Source organism: Sphaerodactylus townsendi, linkage group LG04, assembly GCF_021028975.2.
Source record: "Sphaerodactylus townsendi isolate TG3544 linkage group LG04, MPM_Stown_v2.3, whole genome shotgun sequence".
Lineage (NCBI taxonomy): Eukaryota > Metazoa > Chordata > Lepidosauria > Squamata > Sphaerodactylidae > Sphaerodactylus > Sphaerodactylus townsendi.
In genome coordinates, this window is record NC_059428.1 from 139,697,362 (window position 1) to 139,724,775 (window position 27,414).

The following is a 27,414-nucleotide window of genomic DNA, read 5'->3' on the forward strand; positions in this document are numbered from 1 at the left end:
AATACCACAATTTGAAAACTGAGCTTCAGCGACTACGGCACGAACCAGCCGAGGTCGTCTCAGTGGGAATCGGCACCCTGAGCGCCATTCCCAGAACGCTGGGGCAGCACTTGGAAAATCTTCACATTGAGGAAATCAACCTCTGTCAGATTCAGAAGGCAGCCCTCCTGGGATCTGCACAAATATTGTGTTGATGCATTACAACGTCCGAGGCCTCTGGGTGAGGCTCGAATCGTAATGAAAGGCCAACAACCAGCAAAAGAACTGGGCAGCTGTGAAATCGAACAGAATTAAACAACAAGGCTACTTTCATACTGTCAAAGACTTTCACAGCCAGAATCACTAGGGTGTTGTGGGTTTTCCGGGTGGTATGGCCGTGTTCCAGTAGCATTTTCTCCTGACATCACTTCCCACTTATGGCGACACACCATGATGATGATGATGATGAGTTATTCGATTGAGTATACCACTTGACCCCCCCCCCCCGGGCTCTGAGGGGTGTACAACAACCCAACATAAACAGACAAGATATAACAAAATATTAAGAGTTAAAACAAAACAGAAAACACATTAAAATCCAATAAAATTCGCTAAAATCGGTCGCAACCAATGTAACCCATCCCATAATTTATTCGATGATGATGATCCCCAGTGCCCACCCCGGTCCCCCCTGCCTGGACGCGGGGCCTTCCCTGCAGGGCGAGCGGGCGTGAGCGAAAGCGAAAGTGTGGCTGGAGGGCGGTCCGGGGGCGGCGCCGCGAGTCCCTCGAAGGGCTGGCCAGAGCTTCTTAAGCGACAGACGCGGCGGCCATGAGCGACCGGGCGGCCGCTTGCAGGGACCCGCGCGCAGCCCTTCCAGCAGCCCTCGCCGCCGGCGCCCCCTCCGTCGCCCCCAGCCCCGTTGCCGGCGCCTGCTGCCGGGCCGGGCGGAGCATGCCGGCGAGGCCCAAGCCCAAGCCCAGGACGCGGCGCCGGGGCCGGAGAGCCCGCTCGGGCCAACCGCAGCCGAGGCGGCCGGAGGGTGAGCAGCCGGGCAGGGCGGGGGAGAGGGGGCGCCTGGAAGGGCCGGGGCGGCAGCAGCCACGTGCTTTCCGGGCCAGATGCGACAGATGAGGCGGCGGGGGGGGGGGCGCAGTCCGGGCTTGGCTTTGGGGGCAGAGGCTCTTTGGCGATTGGCACCCCTTTATTAGGCGAGGGCTTGTGTGTGTGTGTGTGTGTGTGTGTGTGAGCGGGTGTGTGAGCGAGCCTTCCCCCCCCCCCGCCTCCCACACCCCCAGCTGGAGAAGGTGACCCTTTCAGACGCTCTCTCCTCCTGAGTGTCGCCTGGCTGGGGGTCGGATGCAGGGAAGGTGCAGCTCAGTGGAACAGAGGTCGGTGACTCAGAATCCACCCCCCTCCCGCGACGGGTGGGTGCAGGAGCAAGCTTCGGGGTTGCACAAGGCTCTTCTCCGGGCGGGAAGGGGGTGTTGCTCAAGCGTCCTGGCGGATTGCCGCCCGAAAGGGAGCTTCCAAACTCCTGAGATCCTTCCAGCTTGGCAGTTGGGGGAACGGGGTGGGGGGGTGGGGCCGCTGCTGAAAAGTCCACCCAGAAGGGCCCGGGACCCTAGAGGAGGACCTCCGCTTCCTTTGGGGGGTGTCTTCTGGCCTGGGCATCCCGCCAGCCCGGCTGCTCCCCCTCCCCCGGCATTTTTCTGAGTGTTGTCAGGATACTTTGTCATGGGTGCCACGGGACGAAATTCCCGTGGCTCCCAGGTTTATTCATCGCTGGCCCCGGGTGGGACTGGATGACTCCGCAGCTCTTGGCTCTGGCAAGCGCAGCCCCAGTCTTTCGGTTTGGGTGGCGCCGTTCCAGACCCACCCTCCTTTTCCTGATGCTTCACAACCTGCCAACATAAATTTGGGATCCGGCAGCCGCAGCTGCCTGGAAACTTTGCCCCGAAAGCTCCCAGGTACTTGGGAGAGTGGATTTCTGAGAAGGCCTGGTGGATTCTCGACTCTCTGCCAGGCCGGATCTATAAATGGACGGCGGGGGGGATAAATCCTGAAATCTGCTGCCAGTAAGGTCAAGGCGGCAGCGGAGATATATCGAACCGGGCTGTCAGGGGGAGCAGGGCTGAGCGTTCATCCCCCGGCTCAAGCCGCTACAGGATTTGGCCCTGGTGATATATCAATAATAGGAAGCCATTTCAACTGGACCACTTAAAAGCACAAGTGATTTAAAAAGAGAGAGAGAGAGAGAGAGAGAACACCCCCCCCCCCCCAAGCAGTGGAATAGTGCTTTGAGGTCGGCTGGGCGAGATTATGGGATGGGGGCCCGAGAGAAGGAGGGAGTAACTCTCCAGTCTGATTCCTGCCTCTTGGAGGAGATCTAAGATTACGCAGGAGCTTGGCAGACGTAAAAGCCGCACGTTTTATTTTGTACAAAGGACCCTATTCATTCCGGCCAGCTGCTTCCACTTTGGACAACTTGACCCCCAGCGGCAGAGAACACCTTCTCCTCCTTGAGTTTCTCACCCTCCAAAACCATGTAAGCTGCAGCTGGACTTTGCGGGGGTGGGGGTGATGGTGGCGGCGGCTGGGGGCTGCGTGTTTGATCCAGCAAGACAGATTCTTCTGGCAATTTACCGTACGGATAGTTGGATGGGACTTTTGAGACTTTGGACTTCATGCCACGAACGTTCAGTCTAAAATGGGAAAGGGTTAGGGTTAGTGATCTGGGATGCCACCTTGTCTCTCTCTCTCTTTTTGTGGGCAGGGGAGGAGAGGAATCACTTTCTTGTGGGGGGGGGCATTTCTCGCCCTTTGGGGAACGGTTCCAGGCAGCCGGGTTTCAGTGGGGTGCCCGCAGTTTGAATGCTCGGAGGAAGAGCACTATCGGGTTTAATCACTGATAGGAAAAGACGGCTTGTGAATAAGCGCTTCCCATCAACGGCCCCGTGATACATTTTGTGGCTGTGGGGAGGAAAACAGCTCTCAGGCGCGTGTGTCATTCACAATTGCTGTTTCCTGGGCTTCTTGTCGGCATTCTTTGCTTTCATTCTGAGGGCAGCCGGGTTGGTCCGTAGTAGAACAGCTGGGTTCGAATCCTAGAGCACCTAAGAGAACCACAATATTTTCAGGGTATGAGTTTTCGAGAGTCGATGCTTGTGGGTTTCTCAGGTGCCCCTGGACTGGAACCTGGCTTTTTGTTTCCTTTTTCTAAAAAAAAAAGGGGGGGGGAGGATCTGGCAAGGGATTTTGTGAGTGTGTGGAAAGGGCCACCGAGTCACGGCTGAGGTATGGCAACGTGCTACGGGTTTCAAGGCTAGAGACTCTCAGAGGTGTGTTGTCAAAGGCTTTCACGGCCAGACTCAACTGGGCTTTCCCGGCTGCGTGGCCGTGGTCTGGTAGATCTTGTTCCTAACATTTTGCCTGCACCTGTGATGCACCTCTGAAGATGCCGGCCACAGATGCAGGTGAAACGTTAGGGACAAGATCCACCAGACCACGGCCACGCAGCCCGGAAAGCCCACCAGAACCACCATTACCTCCTTCTGCATGGAAATCCTGCTGGTTTGCTATCCAAGTATTAGCCGGGACCAACCCTGCTTAGCCTCCAAGATCAGGAGAGACTGGGCTATCCGGGGCCCTCCAGGTCAGGGGAAGAGACAAATTGCCTGCCCCCTCCTTGGTGGTCTCCCATCCAAATACTAACCGGGGTTGACCCTGCTTAGCTTTTGAGATCTGACGCGATTGGGTTAGCCTGGGCCATTCGTCAGAGGCTTTGTGCAATTGGCTGTTGCGGGTTTTCCAGGCTGCGTGGGCGTGGCCTGGTAGTTTTTGCTCCAAACTGTTGGCTGGCGTCTTCAGAGGCACGTGTCACGGTGAGATGCATTTCTCTTCATGGCACGGTGATTGTGTGGCGGGATATATGTTTGTCTGCCTCACAGGGAGATGAGGCACATTTGCATGTGTCTGGGCAGAGTTCACTTACAGTTGCATTTGTTGGATATGTATACAGTAAGGAATGCTTTCGTCTTACTTCTGGTGGATCTAATCGCCTAACCTAACCGCTGTCATCCCATCGCCCCACCCCTGACTACCGGTTCCCAAGGGTGGATGGCACCCCTCCAGTCGCACGGTCGAGAGACAAAATAGTCTCCCTCGAGGTGGAAACAGCCTCCGTGCCACACTATATTCCAGCAGGTGTCTAGTGAGCTGATAAGGCAGTGCCTGAGAAGCATAGTGGGAAAACATAAGCACAACAGGGAGGGGGGGTGAGAAGAGAAGGGCAGGAGACATGGCTGGAGCATACTGGGGCTGATGATGACATTGTTTTCTCTGTCTTGGATTTCAGGAGAGCTCCAGGCCAGCTGCCCTTCCTTGGCCTCTGACGCGATGGAAGACTGCCCAGGCTGGTCTACGATATAGAATGGTAGCACGTAGCAGCGTGAGGCTGGAGAATGCCAGAACAACAGAGCTGCGGCATCGGCTGGAGCCACCCGTGCGGGACCCTTCCCTGCCCCGTGTCCCCCGTGGTTTGGCCAGCCCTGACACTCATTTCCACACCTTCCGCTCCCAGGCGGACTTTAGCAGCATCATCCACACCAGCGCCATGCTGGAGGCATGTGGTTTTTACTGGGGGCCGTTGTCCGTCAGTGCCGCCCACGAGAAGCTCCGCGGGGAGTCGGTGGGCACCTTTCTCATCCGGGACAGCAGGCAGAAGAACTGTTTCTTCACCATTAGCGTTAAGACGGCCTCCGGGCCCACCAGCATCCGGGTCATCTTCCAGGAGGGCCGCTTCAGTTTGGACGGGAGCAGAGAGGATTTCGCCTGTCTCTTCAAGCTGCTGGAACATTACGTCAGCTCTTCGCGGAAAGTCCTGGTTGCCCCTTTGCGCAAGGTGCGCCTGCGCTCCTTGCAGGACCTGTGCCGCAAAAGCATCATGACGGTGCTTAGGGAGGAGAACCTCAGCCGCGTCCCGCTCAATCCGGTTTTAAAGGATTACTTGGCCTCTTTTCCATTTAAGTTGTAAGAACTCTGCATTAAATCTCCTTGAATGAATTAGAAGGGCCAGTGGAACCTCCAGCCACTGGAGCATGGCATTCTCCTCCCATGTGTGGCAACAAACAGCAAGCGCCATGTGGGAGAGAGCCATTAGTGCACTGAAAGCGTGGTCTGAGGGGCTGTGGAAAACGCTGGGTGCTTGGAAAGGTCTTCCATGTGAGTGAGCAGTTCACCGTGTCTGGACTTGGCAGGGACCTCTGGGCAACGAGCCCACCTGTTTTCGTAGCAGTTCCGCTGTTTTGGGTGATGGATCTTGAACACTTGACTTTTTCTTGTTTACATAAATGGGGGAAAAAAAACTCTTTGCACAATCTGGGGTTTTTGAAAACCCTGGGGAGTAACTTTCTGCTGGGCAGAATTTTTTGTAACTTTATATATAAATATATATATATATATAATATTTTTGAAAAATAATAATAAACTTTGTTGTAAAAGCTTTTTTTTTTTTAAAAAAGTTTTCTCTGTTTTTTTCTGCCGGGGTCTCAGACTGGGCAACTACTATTTATTAGTGTCACAACTGGATCAGGGGGCCTGTGGACTCGGTTGACGTTATAATCTGCTCTCAATTGTGTGGTTCTTTGTTTCGTCACCTGTAACTAGCATTTGGCCTCAAAAGGAAATGTCAGGTCACCTTTAAAAAAAGAGGAGTACTCCAGTTGTAATTCCCTCAAGACCCTTCAAATGGCCATTGTGCAAAAGAGGCCCCGCCCAGTCCTGTCTTGGGTTCCAAACGTGGGGTAAGTTAGCAGGCAGGTGAAGTGTTTTGTGAAGATGTATTGTCGAAGGCTTTCACGGCCAGAATCACTGGGGTGCTGTGTGGTTTCCAGGCTGTATGGCCGTGTCCTAGCAGCATTCTCTCCTGACGTTTCGCCTGCATCTGTGGCTGGCATCTTCAGAGGATCTGATAGTAGGAAAGGAAAGCAAGTTAGGAGTTATATATACTGTGAAGGGGTGAAAGGGTAGAAATTGCCATCCTGAATAGAGTAATAGCCCTGGCATGTGAGTCACAGAAAGGGAAGTCTGTAGCATGGGAGTAACAATGAAGCTAGCAAGGTCAATAGGTGAATGGATCTGAATAGAAGTATCCTGGTCTTTGTTCCCTTTGAGTGCTATAGTCGATAGTTGTCCTGTGTTTGTGTGGAGCTGATCAGTCACTGTCTTGATTCTAGAGTTTTTCAACACTGGCAGCCAAATTCTATTAATGAAAAACTCTAGAATCAAGACAGTGACTGATCAGCTCCACACAAACACAGGACAACTGCGACGTCCCCAGATCGGCACAGTTTCAAAAGAGGCCTCGTCTTAGTGCCATTCAAGGCCCTGCTGCGTAAAGAGCTATTTTTTTAGTCCCTTTCCTGATGGTGGCAGGCATGCCTTTTTCACCTCTGCTGTTGACATTTTCATTGAGCCGGCCTCTACAACCCCAAGACCTTGCTCGTTCACTCAGTCTCTGCCAGTTCAGTCCCGTGACCGTCAGCTGCTCACAAAACAGTGGCTGTGCCAAAGAACTATTTTATTCCCCCTTAAGACCAGAGGCAAATTGGGACATTGCTCAACAAGTCAATGTGGCAGTGGCGCCCTGCTTAAAATGCTGCCTGTGATCTGTTGCATGCAGTGTGAGAATCACTGGGACGGGGAGGCTTCCCTTGGGAGGGGCCACCGCTGCAAACTATTTCTTTTGGTGTCACTTAAGGGCAGCAGGTGCCATTCCAGAATCTTGAATCCAGTGCCAAATTTGCAACGAAGCATTTCATTCTCTACCTTTCTCCTCCCTTCTGCAGGATATTCTTTCTGCTTTGGTACACTGCTTTGGTACACTCAGTTGCCCAGTTTGCCAAAGGGATGTGGTTTGCAGCTCCTTTATTTAAAGTATGGACCTTGAGGGTACCCATTCTTACTCCCCCCTCCCCCAATTAAAAACATCGTGGAGGAACCTACAGTTTTCCCTTTCCCTCTGTCCAGAAGAAGAGCTTGGATTTATAGTCTGCCTTTCTCTCTTGTAGGGAGTCTCAAAGTGGGTTACAAATTCCTCTTCCCTTCCTCTCCCCTCGACAGACACCTTGTGCAGGAGGTGGGGCTGAGACAGTCTGGAGAAAACTGTGACTGCCCAAGGTCACCCGGCAGGCTTCACGTGCAGGAGCAGGGAAACAAATCCCATTCAACAGAGAGTCTGCCGGTCATGTGGAGGAGGGGGGAATCAAACCGGGTTCTTTAAACCACTATACCAGGGGTAGGGAACCTGCGGCTCTCCAGACGTTCAGGAACTACAATTCCCATCAGCCCCAGTCAGCATGGTGGGGTGGCCATGCTGGCAAGCTGATAGGAAACCCTAATTGGCCATGCTGGCAGAAAACTGATGAAGGCTCTTCCCTGGCTATCTGAGCTCATAGGATTCTACACTCTCATGCTGGTGTTGAAGGGTTTTACCTCTTCTCCTGAGAAACTGCAAGGCTCTGTGCTGGTTAGATGAGGTCATCTTGGGGGCGAGGTGTCATCATCACTAGGCTGAAGAGACCCAGCTCTGTTTGTCTTTCAGGCAGATGAGGATGTGGACCTGCTGGGCCAAATGCAGAGGCTGGAGGTCCCCTCTCTCTCTGAGAGGAAAAGCTGGAGCCCACTTCTCTCTGAGAGGCTACCTCTCAGAGAGAGAGTGGCGCTCCAGTCTCCTTTGATCCATCCACCCCCCACCCCCATCAATCTTTCTCTGCCCATCAATCACAGGGTCCATGGCCTGCATCTGTGTCTGGCATCTTCAGAGGTGTATCACAAAGTGAAGTCACAGAGTGTATCACAGGGTGTAACAGACTTCCCTCTGTGATACACCTCTGAAGATGCCAGACACAGATGCAGGTGAAACGTCAGGAGAAAGATCCACCAGACCACGGCCACGCAGCCCGGAAAACCCACCAGAACCTGTAAAACCTCAGTATTCAGGTTAAATTGCCATGTTGGCACTTTGCGATAAATAAGTGGGTTTTGAGTTGCAGTTTGGGCACTCGGTCTCGAGAAAGTTTGCCATCACTGGCCTATAGGATGATCACCTATTTAGTTCTAAAATAATGAGGACATATAAGGATGAACTATCCTTCAATGCAAGGTCAAGGGTCATCTCGGAGGGGCTGTAGACCTTTAGATGTGGGGTATATTTCCATATGGCCATCATTAAGCGCTCTGGAGAGAGAGGCCTCGGTTTAGAGGCACAGGTTTTAAGTCCTTGGACACATCTTGTCTTTATCTGCATACAACAACAAGCTACTTTCCCGACTAATATTACACATAAAATTGCTACAAATAAACTTTTAAGCCAGCTCGTATCTGGCACCCACAACGCTAGTCCCATTTCATTTTAACCTTTTTGTCATTTCAATGCCCATAATGACTTTGCGTATTTCCCCCCTAATTGCTGCTCCGAAAAAGGCTATAAAAGGGCCAGTCAGTTAATTGAAGTGCAAACACCCATTTGCCGTCGAGGCCCATCATTTGTTCTCTTTTTACGTCGGGCTCGCTGGTCAGCGCCCGCGAAACAGAAGAGCCACCTCTGCTGCCGGCAGGTGAGGCACTTTGCAATTAGATGATTAGGCCAAAGGCTAAGAGGAAAAGGGCAGGCCTATTAAGTGTACTCCCAAGGAAGGAAGTGGCTCTTTTATCACCGAGATCAGAAAATTTATGAACCTCCCCTGGCCAGTTGCAAAGTTATTGTGTCGCAGGTAGGCCATGAATAAGCTCAGCTCAAATACTGCCATGGGTGAAAGGAAACGTCTGGAGAGGCGAAGGCTGGATTGGATTCCCAGAAGGCCTAGCCCAGGGGTAGGGAACCTGCGGCTCTCCAGATGTTCAGGAACTACAATTCCCATCAGCCCCTACCAGCATGGCCAATTGGCCATGCTGACAGAGCTGATGGGAATTGTAGTTCCTGAACATCTGGAGAGCTGCAGGTACCCTACCCCTGGCCTAGCCAGTCACACAGAGGCATGGGGGTGCCGACTTCCAGATGGCAGCTGGAGATCTCTTGCTATTACAACTGATCTCCAGGTGATCCAGATCAGTTTGCCTGGAGAAAATGACTGCTTTGGAGAACGGACTCTGAGGCAGGGCTGTCTAACTCTGGTGCTTCAGGTGATCATGGATTACGATTCCCATCAGCCCCTGCTGGCATGGCCAATTGATGGGAATTGTAGTGCCGGAGTTGGACACCTCTGCTCTAGGGCATTCTAACTCCTTGAAGTCCCACCCTAAACCCTGCCCTCTTCAGGCTCCACCCCCAAAGGCTCTGCCCCCAAAATATCGGGGTATTTCCCAACCTGGCTCTGGCTAAGAAGAACACCATGATTTTAGGGGTGCCAATGAGGATTGTGGACTCCAAGATCAATAAACAATGCAACTAAAATCAGAATCACCAAAGCCATCAACCCCATGAAAAGGAGGAACAGGAGGAAACGAGAGCACCGCGGGCGGCAGTTTCCTGGCTCTGGGCGCTGGGTTCCAGCGAGGTCAGGACTGCCACGTGCCGTCCCAGAAGGATCCAACATCTGAGGGACTGAATGCTGCCGAGCAGCCCACAGGAGCTAGAAACTGTCTAGCCGCACAGAAATGTTTTGCATGTCATGGGGCGGTGGGGCTTGGCAGAAATTCCCACAGTTGTGGAGATATCGTAGGCTGCCCTATAAGGGCCCTCCCCAAGACTGAATCCTGGCTTCTGGGGTAGCTGTGGGGCAAATTATGCATAACTTTACAGCTTGATGATTGGCTCCCGATATATCAGTGGTGGCGAACCTATGGCACGGGTGCCAGAGGTGGCACTCAGAGTGCTCTCTGTGGGCACACACAAACAGGGTGCCCCCCCCCACACATCTAGGCTGGCCTGGGTCGCTGGGCTCGATTATTAGCATTAAACCTAAGACCAGGTTCTGGGGAAGCAGTGTAGGTAACCCTGTTAAGCACTGTTAAACCCCACTGATTTTCATGCAAAGAACCAAAGCGCAATCCTTTACCTGGAGTGAGCTCGGTTGCTGGCAATGGGGCTTGCTTCTGAGTAAACCCTCCTAGGGTCGTGATTCACCCTAGAGATGCACGGTTGCTTCAAAGCAAAGCCACCGACTACCCTGGGCCTACCACAGAGTAACGCATAGCCTCCAGCCAATTGTGTTTTTTTCTAAACTGAAACCTCGGTATTCAGGTTAAATTACCGTGTTAAGCACACAATCAATCATTTGGTTTGAGGTTTGCTTAATTTAGGCCACTACATATCACTGTGATATATCTTTTGGCCCTAAGAATTGGCCACATGTCACCCACTCTGGACCTCAAGCGCCCACCTTGGCCATTGCTGGGCCGCCTCATTTATAGGCAGACGGGGGTGAGAATCAGAATTTCCTTCCTCTGAGAGACTCACTGCTCTCAACACTTCTGTTTTGACTGGGGTCATTTGGAAGAAGTGGGAATCTGGCTGCCGCAGGGGTGCTCCTTGACTCGCATCTGGCCGCTGCAAGCTCCCATCAGTGCTGAAGCTATTTTCCGAGGGGGGGGGCACCCCACGCCCTGCCCTTCAGCGAGTATTGAGTCCACTCTGGAACACTGCGCCTGCCTCCTGCGCTGACCTGGCAGGGATGCGCTCACTGATCATCTCCCCCTCCTTCTCACCGGGGCCAGCTGGGCTACCCCGCCCCTCCTCTGCGGCTGAAGAAACGAATCTGAACCGTCAGTGGGTGTCTGGGGGCGGGGTGGGCCTGTGGGGGACTTTCACTTCCTTTTCCTTTGCAGTTCCATCCACAACCTTCATCAGGATGCGCCAAGCTCAGACCCCCTTTGCACGGCCATGAAATGATGCTGAAAAGGCCCTGTTGAGCTATGTCCAATGGAGAAGTGGGCATTCGCACTCCTTCCGGCAGTTTCTGGCATTGCTTGGGCAGCTGGCCGGGGTGGGGGCAATGGGGGGCCTGCAGGGTCCCAAGCATCTGGCATGCAGGACACCCGCCCAGCAATCCCCCTCCCCTGGCTTGGCTTGGCATGTTGTTGTGCCTGAAGGAGCAAAAGCCCATTTGATGTTTTGCAAATCCGACGGCTATTTGTTGCCCCAGAGACCTACCCAAGCTGCCCATGTGCAGCATACGGTTGCCAACCTCCAGGGGGGACCTGGAGACCTCCTGAAATAATAATAATAATAATAATAATAATAATAATAATAATAATAATTTGTTTTGGTGTATGCCGCCCTATCCCCGAAGAGAACTCAGGTGATGAACTTGTATATAAAATATCACACATAGAGTAATGCAAAATTAATTACCCATAGATACAATTAAAACAACAGTTAATACCTAACACAGCGTCCCACGAAACCCTTGCTTAAACCCTCCCCAAATGTTGCCCCCTGCCCCTGCCCCTCCTTTTGCCCCATATGCGTCTCTTATATTATCAGGACCCATTATAAATATTATATATATTTTTTTAATATATATATTTTCTTAACATATAACCCATATATATATTTTCTTAACATATAACCCATTATAAATATATATATATATATATATACATACATACATACATACATACATATATATATATATATATATATATATATATATATATATATATATACACATACATACATACATACATACCACATTTTATTTATACATTATATATATATGTATATATATATATATATATGTATATGTATGTATATGTATATATATATGTATATGTATATATGTATGTATATATATATATATATATATATATATATATATATGTATGTATGTATATATATATGTATGTATGTATATATGTATATATATATATATATATGTATGTATGTATGTATGTATGTATGTATGTATGTATATATATATATATATATATATATATATATATATATATATATATATATATATATATTTATATATATATATAATATTTATAATGGGTCCTGATAATATAAGAGACGCATATGGGGCAAAAGGAGGGGCAGGGGCAGGGGGCAACACGGATATTGTTTCTGCTGGAGAAAATGGCTGTTTTGAAGGGTAGCACTCTGCCCGCCCCCCCGCTGAGGTCTCCCCCTCCCCACCCCACCCCCCTTAGGCTTCACTGCCCAAATCCCCAAGAATTTCTCAGCCTGGAAGCGGCAACGCCAGATTGGTGAATGGGGCCATTAATGATCACTGAATGTGCCCAAGGTAATCAAGCAGCACATTCTCTTTTATTGAGATTCGTCACCAGCTCCTGCCATTTGGGATAGAATCAGATTCACAGAACCATAGAGCTGGAAAGGGTCCATAGAGGCCATCTAGTTCAACCCCTTACTCAATGCAAGACCAGTCTAGAGCATCCTAGACTACTGTTGTTCCAGCCACTGCTTAAAGACAACCAGTGATGTCTTTAAGTCCCTTAAAGGCAGCCCATTCCTGTCAGAACCTTTCTCCCCATAATTTATACCCATTCTTGTGAGTCCTGCCCTCCGCTGCTAGCAGGAACTTCTGCCTGCCCTCCCCCAAGTGGCTGTCCTTCAAATGCTTCAAGAGAGCACCGTGTTCCCCCCCCCTCCAACTTCCTCTTCTCCAGTCTGAACATTCCCAAGTCCCTCAGCCCAGTGGTGTACCGGGTCCAAATGGCGCCTGGGGGCATGACCACACCCCCCATCTCCCTGCACCACGCCCCGCGCCCCACTTACAGTAGCCAGCTGGAAGGCCAGGGGACGGCGGGGCTCAGGGGGCAGTTTGGACGGGCGCCGTGCAATGGTGGGATCCAAAAATTTTAGTAACAGGTTCCCATGGTGGTGGGATTCAAACTGTGGCGTAGCGCCAGTGGGGCTGGGTGGGGCATGACGGGGCGGGGCATTGCTGGGTGGGGCTGTGGCAAGGATGCAGCCGCTGCGCCGGTCCTTGGGCGGGAAACAAATGCACGCAGGCGCAGGCTGCCACGCACGCCGGTGCACCTCCTGCTAAAAGGCAAAAATCACGTGGCAAAATCCCCAATTAGTAACCCCCTCTCAGCACACACAAATAATTAGTAACCTACTCTCGGGAACCTGTGAGAACCTGCTGGATCCCACCTCTGGCGCCGTGGTGGCAAGCTGGTTTTTGGGCCCCTGGGCCAGCCTGCACTGCAGCACCCACCTGGGCTGCCCGCCACAGCACCCTGCCCTCCCGGCCTCCCTGCAGGCTGGCTTCTGCCCTCCTCGGGGTCTGCAGGGAGGCCAGGAGGGGGACGGGGCTTGGTGGCGTGCACCCAGGGACATGGGATACCCCATATCCCCATTGATGGTATGCCCCTGCCTCAGCCTTTCCTCATGGAGTTTGGTCATCCTTCGTTGCTCTCCTCTGCGCCTGTGTAACCCCCATGCTCAGAATGAGTTGACCCAGAAAGGGGTGGAGACTCAAAGCAGCAGGAGGCTGCAGAGCTCATATAGTTTGGAGGAGACAAGGCTACCAGACTCGGACCTTGATTTGTATAAGCCCTTAACACCTTGTTAAGGATTTTTGTGTTTGTAATGGGTGAGACTTCTCCCGGAAACCATCATGTTGAATCCTGTTCACCAAGCCCTTGGAGTCTTCAGGAGCCAACCCACTTGCAGGAAGAATTGGACTTGGCAATATCAGAAGATTGCAACTAGAAGGATTTGAAATGAAACCTGAACAGGACCTTGAAGTGTGATGTTAAATTTTGATGTTTGATGTTATATGTTAAGAAAGTAAACCATTTTGTTTTTAAAATTTGTTGTTGCAAACTCATTCCAAGTTCTGCCCCACAGAACTCACAAGCTGAGGTTACACCTGCTCCATTCTTGATGCCATTCTATGATGGTGGCAGTAAAATCAAAGGGCTTGGTAACCAATCTCGACAGAAGTGAACAGGTTTCGCGTTAGGAATTGCTGATGTTCTCTGCACCCAAGGAAACGTAGTCAGTTCTGTCAAGAACATTCCCTAAATGCAGAGGAAGGTATGCCTCAGCACCTCAATGGTGGATTGCGCACAAGACAAATTTAACGGGGGTAGGGCGCTGTCATGCCTTTATTATTTTCATTATTTTGTATCAGTTTCCCATTGATAGCATGGGTTTAGTCCTCTGTATAGTCTCCAAAGGGAGGGATTTTTAGTTAGCCCCTGTCCCTTTAAGAAGTTTCCCAAGAGGCAGTCTTTTTAAAAATTACCCAGTAATCCCGCTGTTCAATCAGTTCAGTTCAGTACACGGTGCCTAAGGAGTCAGGAGGCAGCAGTATTTTGTCACGTCAAAGGTATAAAGAGAGCATAATGTTGAGGTTTACAGAGAATAGTAGCCCGATAAAGACTCAAGGAACTTCAAGAAGGGGACTTTCCTGGAAGCCGTCAGTTTTGCTTGTGGAACAGAATAGGCGCAATATAAACCGTTTGGGGTGGGGGGGACTTTGCAGAGGTCCCCAAAATGAGTTTGCCCCATTTCATTCCCCTCTACCTGGGATTTTCAAAAATCGCTAAACCAGCGATCCTTTTGCGAAATCCTGGCTTGGAGCTGCTCCCACGCAAATGGCGAGACAGGAGGCGCTTTATTTCCCTCCCTTCCACAGTCAGGGAGAATTTGCCTGCCATTGCCCTGCCATTGCAGGGTGTGTGTGTCTTTTCTTGTTAAAATTTCTGCATGTTGTACATGCGCAGCTATGCAGGTGCAGTCAATCGTATCGTGGGATGATCGGCATGGGTGTGGGGGTTTATTTCTGCATGCCCACGTAGCTACGCGTGGGTTGCAGGAAATGAAAAAGAGAAGCGTCTCTGTGCGAAGGTGCGAAACCCGGATTATTTCTGTGGGCTCCAATCGCTGCCTGAATGGGACACAAGTGAACGACTGCAACCTGTTATACATTTGCTGTGTGGAACTGACCAATGCCTCAGTTAAGAATGTGCCAGAAAGCGGAACCAATTTCCCATTCTTTCTCAATGAGAGAACTTTTTGTTTATGTTGGAAAGTCACTGGGAGGGGGTGGGGATAATTCTGGGAAGGAGGAGATTACTCAAACTCTGGGAGGGAGGAGATTACTCAAACTCTTTGGCAATCACTGGGTAACAATCACTTCTCAGACCTTGATATCACCAAGGCTTTAAACAATGCAATCCTATGCAGTGTTAACTCACAGTCTAAACTCACTGAAATGAATGGGCTGAGACTGGGATAACTCTATTTAGGATTGCACTATATGTTTATAAACAAAGGATTTTATGTATTGCCGAAGGCTTTTGTGCTTTGGCATATGAGATCTCAGGCAGGAATCACTTCCTTCAAGATGCCACCACTGTTTATTTTGCGGCAGCGACTTTGCATCCCCCAAAACAAACACATCACCGGTTCTTATGACAATATCAGGAAATGGAACAAACAGTAAACCTGCTGATGGTGGGCGTGAAGAAGCCGTCAGTTTGGATTTCACCAGCCTTTGCTTTCAGATAGGTTTCCTTTCAGAGGCAGATGGGGATGAACCTCTCCTGCTAGTTCCTCAATTAATAAATCAGCCTCCTTAGCTGTCAGTCAGGTCTCGGACTCTGTATGGTTGATCAGCAGCGTTTATTGATTGGCATCGAAGCACCCAGCTGGACAAAGCCAGTTCTGGGGAACTTGGCTTCTGCTACCCGTTTTATTACAATGTTGATCCCTCCTCCTTTTTTCCCATGGAATGTGAGAAAGAGTTAGTTTGGAGCAGAGGCGCCCCAAGGTCAGCGATAGACAGAGATAAGGCCACCTGGCATCCTATCCCCACAGGACAATGGAAACAACCCTGTTTCCCATGGGACTAGAGTGTCAGGGGAAAGTCTAGTTATCTACAGGGCATGTGAAGCCATAAAGCGAAGATCAAGAAAAGAATGTCCCAGAATAGCAGGGCTAACATATAACAGGCTGGTTATATATATCTTGCAGCGAGGCAGTTACATATAATTAGTAACGGTTCCATTGAGTTAGGAATGCATCTCAATCACCAGATACAACCCCTTGACATTGGCATTCCATGCAAACTTGCCCCCCTGCCAGCAAGAACTGGAAAAATTAGTCGAGTCTTGGAATCATGTCCCTTGAATGGATGAATCTGGCTTTCAGCAGCTTTTGAAAGAAAATGGAAATTCCAGCTGGACCCACACAAGGGAGATGACTCTAAGCCTTTTCACACACCATTTACAGGAACGGGTGAGTCAGTGGTCCAGGCTTTTCCAGAACAGGCCCAGAGTAATGCTGATGGCTACTTTAGGGTCAGGAAGGAATTTTCCTCCAAGGCAGATTGGCCAGTGACCCTGGAGGATTTGGGCCTTGCTCTGGGCATAGAACAGGGGTCACTGGAGCTGTGGGGGAGAAGTCCTTGTGAATTTCCTGCAGGTGAACCTTGAAGGGCCCTTCCAGCTCTATGTTTCTATGGTTCCTCTGCTTAGATCTCATTGGGGGGGGGGGATCATGGGAAAGTGACTACTGGCTCTGGGGAGATACTGGAACTTTTGCGTACAGAGGCAGTTTACCTCTAAGGATCACACTGGGGACAAAGAACAAGAGAATAAGAAAAAAAATTGCTTTCATACCCTGCTTGTGAGCAGCAGTGGTGTAGTGGTTAAGAACAGGTGCACTCTAATCTGGGGAACCAGGTTTGACTCCCCGCTCTGCCACTTGAGCTGGGGAGGCTTATCTGGTGAACCAGATTAGCTTGTGCACTCCAACACATGCCAGCTGGGTGACCTTGGGCTAGTCCCAGTTCTTCAGAGCTCTCTCAGCCCCACCCACCTCACAGAGTGTTTGTTGTGGGGGTGAAGGGAAAGGAGTTTGTAAGCCCCACTGAGTCTCCTTACAGGAGAGAAAGGGGGAGTATAAATCCAAACTCCTCCTCCTCGTCGTCTTCTTCCTGGAAGCCTCTGAGCGTCCACCGGACTAGACAACTTCTCCGTCAGATATAACAACTCTGAAATGGTGGCTGTTGCTGGATAACCAGGAAGAACCTCCAAGGACAAAGGCAGTATAGCCTCCAAGAACATTTCTCCTTGGAGAACGGGATAGCAGTCCAGCATCACCAGCCATCTGCTCAGCTGGCTCGTGATGAAACTGTTGTGTACGTTTGAGCTGGAACTGTTCTTCCAAGGTCAACTGGACCCCCCCCCCCCCCGCTGTGCACAGGAAATTGCAAGGAAAAAAGGGAGGGGCAGTGCAATAATGCAGGCCAGAAATCCAACAAATGCAGCACCTTATCTAATGAAACACACACAAATTCTCCAGTGTTATCAACAAGATGCAGAGGTAAGACACAACACTACGGCTGCCATGAGTGAGGCAGTCTGCCCTCTGAGTTACTGTTGCCAGCCTCCACGGGGAAGGGGGTGTGTCCCAGGATGCAGAGATTGGCTTCCCAGGAGAAAATGGCTGCCTGGAAGGGTGGGTTCAATGGCATTATACCCTTCTGAGGCCCCACCCCTCCCAGGCCACGCCCTCTTCAGGCTCCACCCCCAAATCTCCTGGCTTTTCCCAACCTGGAATTGGCAACACTATACCGAGGAGCTACGCTTCACATTGCAAGCCTGGCTTCTGTGCCAGATTTTGTTACTTATAAGATAGTCTGGCCTTTCTCACAGGGACTCAAGGAGGGTTGATGTCAGAAAAATAGACAGGCTGGGACATTCAACTCTGTGAGTCTATGATCTAGTGGAGGGGTCTGCAAACTATGGCTCTCCAGATGTTCGTGGACTACAATTCCCATCAACCCTGCCACTTGGCCATGCTGGCAGGGGCTGATGGGAATTGTAGTCCACGAACAGCCATTGTTTGCAGCCCCCTGAATTCTAGTGTAATGTAAAGGGTCTGCACATTTAATGAACAGCACCTGCAGGAACGATGAATGATCCAAAGCCATGATCCAATCAGGTTTCAGTGATGCCTATCATATCATATTTGTTTTGCCGTGTTAAGACTTCAAGTTCAACAACTGTGCGCTAGCGTAGAGACATCTATGTTCATTCCCCCTGGCAGCTTATTTAAGGTTTTTTTTCCTCCCACTGTTGGGTTCTTGAACTATTTGCTCAGTTCTCTCTATAACAGTGATGGTGAACCTTTATAAGACCAAGTGCCCAAATTGCAACCCAAACCCCAGTTATTTATCCCAAAGTGCCAACCCGGCAATTTAACCTGAATGCTGCAGTTTTAGTTTAGAAAAAGCCGGTTGGCTCCCTCTTCCTCCGCCCCACCCGCTCGAGCAGGGGCCAGTCTGCTCTAGCCTCCAGCAAGTCCTGCCTGCACTGCTCTGTGCCTCTCTAGCATCTCTGCTTCCTCTGTGCGCCCCCCCCCCCCCACAAGCCACCTGGAGCACAGGCACCAGGCCCGCTAGCTGAGTCCTCCCTGCTCACCATGGTGCATGCACTACGGTCGTGCCCAGGCCAGCCTAGATGTGTGTGTGTGTGGGGTGTGTGTGTGATTTTCCACCCCCCACATGATGAACTCTGTGTGTGCGGGCCCAAAGAGAGGGCTCCGAGTGCCACCTCTGGCACCCGTGCCATAGGTTCGCCAGCACTGCTCTATAACTTTCAAGCTATTCTCTCGAGCACTTGATGAACTCCCTCCGTCCCCCTCCCCCACGTAACTCAGTTTGAGGCCCTCCTGATCAGGTTTGTGACCCTCCTTGCAAAAAATGTTCCCACCTCCATCTGTGAGGGGCAGCCCATCCCTTGCCAGGAGCCCACCTTCGTGAGACCGCAGACTGTGGTTCGAGAAGACAGCGCCCCTTGCGGAGCCCGCTGTTCACCTCCACTCTTCGTGTTGCCCTCCCTGGGCCATGTCCTTCCGCTGGGAGTAGAGACGAAATGGCCACCTGTGCATCCAGATCCTTCAGTGTCCTTCCCAGAGCTTCAAAATCCCTTGCGATGTCCCAAAAGCTACTGTCACTTGTTCCCATGTGGATCAAAAGGAAGGGGGCTTGACAAGTCTCTTTGTGACGTCATGGATTTTTGCCCCAGGAAGACAACACACCTCTGGGGACATCTTGTCAGGATTGCAAATTACTGTTTATTGTTCCCCTCCACAAAGAGTCTCCTACCACACACACACACCCCACACATCTTTTCTGGGGTTTTGCAAGTGCCATTTCACGTGCTGAACCTTCTGCCACTTCAACAGTCTCTGAGGGCTGACTCAGTCACTCCTGTGCCTGTTCCTTATCCTCACTGAGAAGGGAGAGAACTTCGAAGCGATTTTGTAGGTTTCAGCTCAAAGAATGCTTCCTAATCCCTCTACTTCTTTGTGTCCCATTCTTCCAGTTGCCCACCTCCTGTGTTTGAGAGCTGCCCCCCTAGCCTCCTCCTCAGAGAACGCCCAACCCTAACCCTAACCCTAACCCCCACCCAGTACCGTCTGCTCCGCTCTGTCCAGGAAATCCTCATTCTTCTTTATGGGCTGGAGAGTAGAGACTTGCATCACAAGTTGCTGGACCTTCTCTGCCAAGAGAGCAACCAACTTGCACTTTCTGCAGGTATAAGTACCACAGCTTCCAGCACAGAGTTGTTGTTGGTTTTGTTGTTGTTTTTTTTTGGGGGGGGGTTGATTTTTTAAAAAAAATGAAGTTGTGCAGTGTCAGAGGAGGGTCTGGGAGACATGGTTTTCAATCAGCCTAGGATCTGGGAGACCCAGGTTTGAATCCCCGTGCCTACCATAGAAGCTCACTGGGTGACCTTTGGCCAATCACATGTTCTCGGCCCACCTATCTCACAAAGCTGTAAGGACAGAATGGAAAGGACAGTGTGGTTAGCTGCGTTGGGGCCCCAGTGGGAAGAAAAACTGAATAGATACATTGTCGAAGGCTTTCACGGCCAGAATCACTGGGGTGCTGTGTGGTTTCCGGGCTGTATGGCCGTGTTCTAGCAGCATTCTCTCCTGACGTTTCACCTGCATCTGTGGCTGGCATCTTCAGAGGATCTGATAGTAGGAATGGAAAGCAAGTGGAGTATATATACTGTGAGATCAAAAGGTGAGGCCCTCTGAATAGAGTAGCCTGGTATGTGAGTCACAAAGAAGTCTGTAGCCTGGGAGTAACAGTGAAGATAGCAAGGTCAATAGGTGAATGCATCTGAATAGAAGTATCCTGGTCTTTGTTTCCTTGGTTGCTATTGTCTATAGTTGTCCTGTGTTTGTGTGTTTGAGACAATAGACAATAGCAACCAAGGAAACAAAGAATTGCAACCAAGGAAACCCTCTCGGCACACACAAATAATTAGTAACCTACTCTCGGGAACCCGTGAGAACCTGCTGGATCCCACCTCTGCTGAGAGCACCCAACAAGTGGGGATTCGAACTTAGTCCTGGACTCTTAACTGCTAAGCCACGCTTTCTGAGATAAGCTCGTGGACCGCGCAGTGCTGGTCCCTGTGGCCAGCTGAGTGGCGAATGGTACCTGATGCTTCATGCTGTGCACCAGAACCACCTCTTCCTCCTCCTCCTCCTCCTCGAGTGCTGTTTCTTGGGCCCTTGTCTGACCAGGGGAGAGGGACAAAGAGATGCCTCCAGTTCTGTCGCGGGAGCTGCTGTGACATTTAGCAGAAGCAAAACTGCTTCAGCTTTCTCAGGAAGAACCAACCAACCTGGGTTTTCCCACAAAACCCCAGCGGTTCTTACTCATGCACAGAAGTGACTCTGTTGTTGCAGGGAATCAGGGACGTTTCCTGAAAGGAGCACCTTTTCTGCAGTGAAGCAACTTCCTCATACCTCGAAATGCCCATCCAGCATTCTCCAGCAAAACCGGCCAACTTGGGGAGTCCCGAATGGGTGTAAGGACCCAGGTTTGGAGACCACAAGGTTCTTCCACTGGCTTTTTAATTTTTTTGTTTTTGCTTCCTAACTATCTTTTGGTGACACCACAGGGTATTACTAGGCTGAGAGCCAGCATGGTGTAGTGGTTAACAGCAGGAGGATTCTAATCTGGAGAACCAGGTTTGATTCCTCACTCCTCCACCTGAGTGGCAGAGGCTTATCTGGTGAAGCAGATGTGTTTCCGCGCTCCTACATTCCTGTTGGGTGACCTTGGGCTAGTCACAGTTCTCTCAAAACTCTCTCAATCTCATCTACCTCACAAGGTGTCTGTTGTGGGGATGTTACCGCCAGGAAAATATAAAAATATTTTCCTAAGCCTATAGCCAGACTACACTGGCTAAAGACCAGAGCAAAGAGACCAGTGTCACCCAGAAGTCTCCATAAGGTCTGGAAAGGAAGTGTATATATGGTTGTGCCAATGTTTCACATGGTGTTCTTCCTGCTTTTATCCCTTTTAAGATTTAGTGTAAGGCCCTCAGTGGGATTTATTGTTTGCCCAATGTTTATGCTTATGTCTTAACTATGTTTTCCAGTCGATTTAAGGTTTATTAATGTTAGTTTAGGATATTCTTGTTCACATATATAAGGTATACTGTAAGTTCTTTAGGATTGCATCTAATGTTTAAATTAGAAATGTTACTTTAGATATTTGTATCTGCTAGTAAAAACAATAGCTTGTAGCAGCTGATATTAAGACCCAAGGAAATTAGTCCTGGCATTCGGTTTGGACCAACACCCGGTAAATCTCTTTAGCAAAAACAAAGACCCTTTTGGAATTACAAATTGAATCTGATGATGGCACCCCAGATATCCCAGCTGTTGAAGAACGCACCAAGATCACCATTGGACCATTTGAACTTTCTTTTGTTGCGGGACTGAGGCGCGGGAGCCTCAGGACATAACTCAAGGAAGCAGCCCATCTAATAACCAGATACCTGGGTGCATTAACAGCCTCACCCAGTTTTATGAATGGACACTCTTCAACCCCTTGTGCACTATTGTAAAGTCTCATGGGAAGATGCCTGACAACGAGATCTCATGGTTCTATTCACAAAGTTGTAATTATACCTCTCTTTTATGTGTTGATGTTTCTTTATTGTTGCAAGGTAAGGGTCTGCCCCCTTACCTGCCCCCTTGCCCTCTTTTGATCTTTGTGTATAAAAGGTACTGGAGTACTGTGTCCAGTTCTGGTCGCCGCATCTCAAAAAGGATATTCAGGAGATAGAAAAAGTGCAGAGAAGGGCAACAAGGATGATTGAGGGACTGGAGCACCTTCCCTATGAGGAGAGGCTGCAGCGTTTGGGACTCTTTAGTTTGGAGAGGAGGCGGCTGAGGGGGGATATGATTGAAGTCTACAAAATTATGCATGGGGTAGAAAATGTTGTCAGAGAGAAATTTTTCTCTCTTTCTCACAATACTAGAACCAGGGGGCATACATTGAAAATGCTGGGGGGAAGAATTAGAACTAATAAAAGGAAACACTTCTTTCATAGCGATGTGATTGGTGTTTGGAATATGCTGCCACAGGGAGGTGGTGGAGGAAGTGGCCACTAACCTGGATAGCTTTGGCTAAAGGGGGTTGGACAGATTTATGGAGGAGAAGTCGATTTATGGCTACCAATCTTGATCCTCCTTGATCTGAGATTGCAAATGCCTTAGCAGACCAGGTGCTCAGGAGCAGCAGCAGCAGAAGGCCATTGCTTTCACATCCTACATGTGAGCTCCCAAAGGCACCTGGTGGGCCACTGCGAGTAGCAGAGAGCTGGACTAGATGGACTTTGGTCTGATCCAGCTGGCTTGTTCTTATGTTCTTATGTTCTTAAGGTTGGCTACGGGAGCGCAATTCCCTTGCCTGAGCTGTAGCCACCATTTTTGAATAAAATATTCTGTTTTCGAAGAACACCGGCTTCCTGCGCCTCACTACATTGCCTGAGCTGAAATCACTTAATGTTACCCGAGCAGCAGCGGTAACAGGGAGAGGAAGGGAAAGGAGCTTGCAAGCCACGTTGAGTCTCCTTGCAGGAGAGAAGGTGGGGTATAAATCCAAACTCCTCTTCCTCCTCTTCTTCTCGTCTTTCCTGCTCAGCTTTTCAGATCTGATGAGATGAGGCTAACCGGGCAGAGGTGGTTTCCCATTGTCTGCCTCTGCTTAGCGATCCTGTTACCAGCTGCTTGGGCAACAATTAATCAAACCAGGACACAATTTTATAAAATAAAGTAAAAGAATTTATTCCTAATTCAGGGTAGCCGCAACCCGGTCCAGCAGAGGGGTGAGTTTTTAACAGTAGCAAGCCTCCAGCAGCAACTGCCCCACTCCTGGGCAAAATCCAGGATTCTTGTAGTGTTTTGGGGTGTTACAGCAGAAAAACAATACAGGGTGATTAACAACAAAAGAAGGACCATTAAGCAAAGCAAGTTTTGCAAGACCTGCTCCTATGAGATTTCCTTTGGAGGGAAACCCTTATCTAGGGTGTGTGTATGAGAGTGTATTGTTTGGTAGTTTGATCCAATGAAGAGTACAATGGGAGCAGTGCAGAGAGCAATTACATGAGGGAGGAAACTAGTTTTTCAGGCTGCAGGAAAACCTTATAGGAAAATATCTTTTACAGAAACAGATTTTTAAGACGGAACAGAATATATCTAAGTAAATAAGAAGAAGACAAAGTAAAATATGATTTTCTTTTGGCCACCGGTAACAATCCTGAACTTCCTTGGTCATGTCCCATCCAAATACTGGCCAGGGCTGATGGCCCTTCTTAGCTTCTGGGATCTGATGAGATCAGGCTAGTCTGCCTGGTCAAGCCAGGTTGGGGCTTCCCAACTGGAAAAAATCACCCCCAAATTTGTGGACATGATCCAATCAGGATAGGCAAAGGTCCCCCTTGCAAGACAGCAAACAGCGGCTAATTTCACCAAAGTGGCCGGAAGGAATGACCCTTAGGTGTTTTTTCCATGGAGTTGTTCCCCTACCTTCCTCCCTAACCACAGGGAGATTTTGAAAAAAAAAACTTTCTTGCAAGGTTGAAGTAATTCCCAGGACTTTCAGCCCTAAGCCAGAGCTGGGGGAAAGCAAGCCCTCCCTGGTCACCGGTGGCGAGCTTTCTAGTGGCTGCAGGAAGGATAAGTGTTAAACATAAGAACATAAGAACATAAGAACTAGCCTGCTGGATCAGACCAGAGTCCATCTAGTCCAGCACTCTGCTACTCGCAGTAGCCCACCAGGTGCCTTTGGGAGCTCACGTGCAGGATGTGAAAGCAGTGGCCTTCTGCTGCTGCTGCTCCTGAGCTCCTGTTACTGCGCTGCTCCTGTTACCGCGCTGCCTGGTAACTTTTAATATCTCCAGACCAACCAGCTCTCGGCAGCGCAGGGGAACAGAAACAGGACCCAACACAGCGAGTATAGTGAAATAATAAAAGGTTTTATTGAGATGCTGACCTACGTGTCAGCACCTCCGCACCACGGCAACTGCGCTGCCTAGCAGCTTTACAACATCTTAAATACACTATCTCCTGCCGGGAGTCCGGGAGGATATGGACAGCCTACAACCATTCATTCACAAAAATACAAGTAGCCAACCATACATCTATAATGCATGGGAACCAATTAGAGTCCAGTGGGCAGTCCCTTCTTCAATTTCGCGGCAGAGGCAGGGCGAGGCGATGACGTAGGCACTGGCGGGAAGAGCACAAAAGAGTCCTTTGGGTGCTTGGGGTCAGGAAACGAAACTTAACGGCACCCTTATCTGCCTGCTGGTGGGATTAGGCAGATTGAGGCGCTTCTTCCAGGGTCCCTTTTGTCAACGTCCATTCAGGGTTTTTACAAATGAAAGGGACATGCCCAGGTGGAGCAGGGGTGGATTCCTGCCTTGAGCCAAGGAGGTTCCATGCAGACGCAAATACAAAAGATAGCTATAAGTCCTACTTTCTATCTAATACAGTTTGCTCCTACCTGACTCATACAGAAATAAAACACAGTTCCATCTTTATTTACAAACAAGATCAGAAATGGGATAAAATCACTTCTGGCTCCGCTATCATTAGCACATGGTGATGTCCTTGCTATGGCGGTCACTGACTTTGCTTTGGCAAATGTCCCAAGGCACTGGCCCAAGGTCACCATTTCCTCCCCACTTTAACAATGCCCCCCAGTGCTTTTGGGGCCCTTCCTGTTTGCAACAACATCAGCCCTGAAGCATCCCAACCTCCCCCTTTCCTGGCAGTGCAAGATTTCTCGCACATTCCTGGCCGATAGAATAGAAACTGTCATCACGTCCTCCCCGTTACCAAAGGCGCAGTTGCTAACAGCAGAGTTTCAGGTAGAGAAAGAAAGAAGCAAAGAACTCTCTGGGGGTCAAGGTGAAGCCCGAAGCCCGGCTGTGAAACTCTTCTCTTTTCAAGACTGAGTGATTTGCAAGCCACATGAAAGAGCCTGGTTTTTCTCTGAAAAACTCTCGCTTTCTGTTTCCTGCCAAACGTGCAGCAAGTGTCTTGAACTCCTGGAATCCATCCGGCTGCAGCTCCGGATTCCCTTCGCAGCCATTTCCACAATCTTCATTTTACTCTGTTTGGGGCTTTACCCTCTACTCCCTGGGACCTGCGTAGACCCGCCTGTCTCGGATATTCCGAGCCCTTCCCTGATTTTTGAGCTGTCACGAACAAAGAAGAAAAACTGGTTGTGGTGGGTTTTCCGGGCCGTGGGCTGTGGTCTGATAGATCTTGTTCAGAGTTGGGATCCAGCAGGTTTTCACAGGTTCCCGAGAGTAGGTTACTAATTATTTGTGTGTGCCAAGAGGGGGTTACTAATTGGTGATTTTGCCATGTGATTTTTGCCTTAGTTACACCCCTCCTCTCAGCAGTAGCGCGCAGAACTTGAAGCAGTCTAGCAGGAGGTGCACCCGTGTGCGTGGCAGCCTGCGCCTGCGTGCATTCGTTTCCCGCCCAAGGACCGGCGCAGCGGCTGCATCCTTGCCACAGCCCTGCCCAGGAATCCCCCGCCCACATAATTCCAGGCCACACCCCCGTCGTGCCCCGCCCAGCCCCATTGGTGCTACACCACAGTTTGAATCCCACCACCATGGGAACCTGTTACTAAAATTTTTGGATCCCACCACTGATCTTGTTCCTAATGTTTCTCACTGGACACAGTATCTAATAGACTTCTCTCTGTGATGCACCTCTGAAGATGCCAGCCACATAGGAAGGCAAAACGTTAGGAACAAGATCTACCAGACCACAGCCACAAAACCCGGAAAACCCATAACAACCAGTTGAATCCAGCCATAAAGCCTTCGACAATACAAAGAAGAAAAAGATACCTTCTGCTTCCGTTTCCAATAAAGAAAATGCACCCAACGGTTAATTTAGAGAACAAAACCTGCTTCCACTTTCCCTAGAATCATAGAATCATACAGTTGAAAGAGACCACAAGGGCCATCAAGTCCAACCCCCTGAAATTCAGAAACACACAGTCAAAGCACTCCCGACATATGCTCATCCAGCCTCTGTTTAAAAACTTCCAAAGTAGGAGACTCCACCACTCTCTGAGGCAGTTAATTCCACTGTCGAACAGCCCTGACGGTCAGGAAGTTTTTCCTAATGTTTAGGGGGAATCTCTTTTCTTTCATCTTGAATCCATTATTCCTGGTCCTAGTCTCTGAGGCAGCAGAAAACAAGCTTGCTCCCTCTTTGACATGACATCCCTTTAAACATAACTATCATGTCACTGCTTAACCAGACTAAACATCCCCAGCTCCCAAAGCCTCTCTTCGTAGGGCATGGACTCCAGACCCTTTACCATTTTGGTTGCCATCCTCTGGAAACGCTCCAGCCAGTCAATATCCCTCCCAAACTGCGGTGCCCAGAACTGTACACAATATTCCTTGTGAGGCCTAACCAATGCAGAATAGAGAGGTACAATTACATCCCTCGATCTTGACACTATACTCCTATTGATACAACCAGAATCGCATTGGCTTTCTTGGCCGCTGCATCACACTGCTGACTTGTATTTAGTTTATGGTCTACTAAGACTCCCAGATCCCTTTCTGTGCATTTCATTTTTTCTGCCTAAGTGTGGTATTTTGCATTTATCTCTGTTGAAACTCATTTTGTTTGTTTTGGCACAGCAATCTAATCTGTCTAGGTCGTTTTGAATTCTGACCCTGTCCTCTGGGGTATTAGCTACCCCTCCTAATTTGGTGTCATTTGTAAATTTTATTAGCATGCCCTCTATTCCATTATCCAAGTCATTGATAAAAATATTAAATAGCGCTGGGCCCAAGACAGAACCCTGTGGCACCCCACTAGTCACTTCTTTCCAAGATGAAGATGAGCCATTAATTAGCACCCTTTGAGTTCGATCAGACAACCAATGAGAAATTCATCTAATAGTAGCACTGTGTAGTCCGCATTTCACTAGCTTACTTATGAGAATATTATGGGACACCTTGTCAAAAGCTTTACTAAAATCCAGGTATGCTACGTCCCTTGGTCTACCAAGCTCGTCACTTTATCAAAAAAAAGAGATAAGATTGGTCTGACATGACTTGTTTTTCAGAAACCTATTTCAGGTGAAA

The 27,414-nt window shown here is 49.6% G+C and overlaps 1 protein-coding gene across 1 annotated transcript; it reads left to right on the top strand.

Moving 5' to 3' along the window:
- Window positions 1-806: 806 nt before the first annotated feature.
- SOCS1 (suppressor of cytokine signaling 1) lies at window positions 807-5,491 on the top strand. Its single transcript, XM_048492431.1, has 3 exons — window positions 807-1,021; window positions 2,427-2,527; window positions 4,337-5,491. Exons 1-3 carry the CDS (start codon window positions 811-813, stop codon window positions 5,012-5,014), a joined length of 990 nt encoding a protein of 329 aa, XP_048348388.1. The 5' UTR covers window positions 807-810; the 3' UTR covers window positions 5,015-5,491.
- Window positions 5,492-27,414: the final 21,923 nt, after the last annotated feature.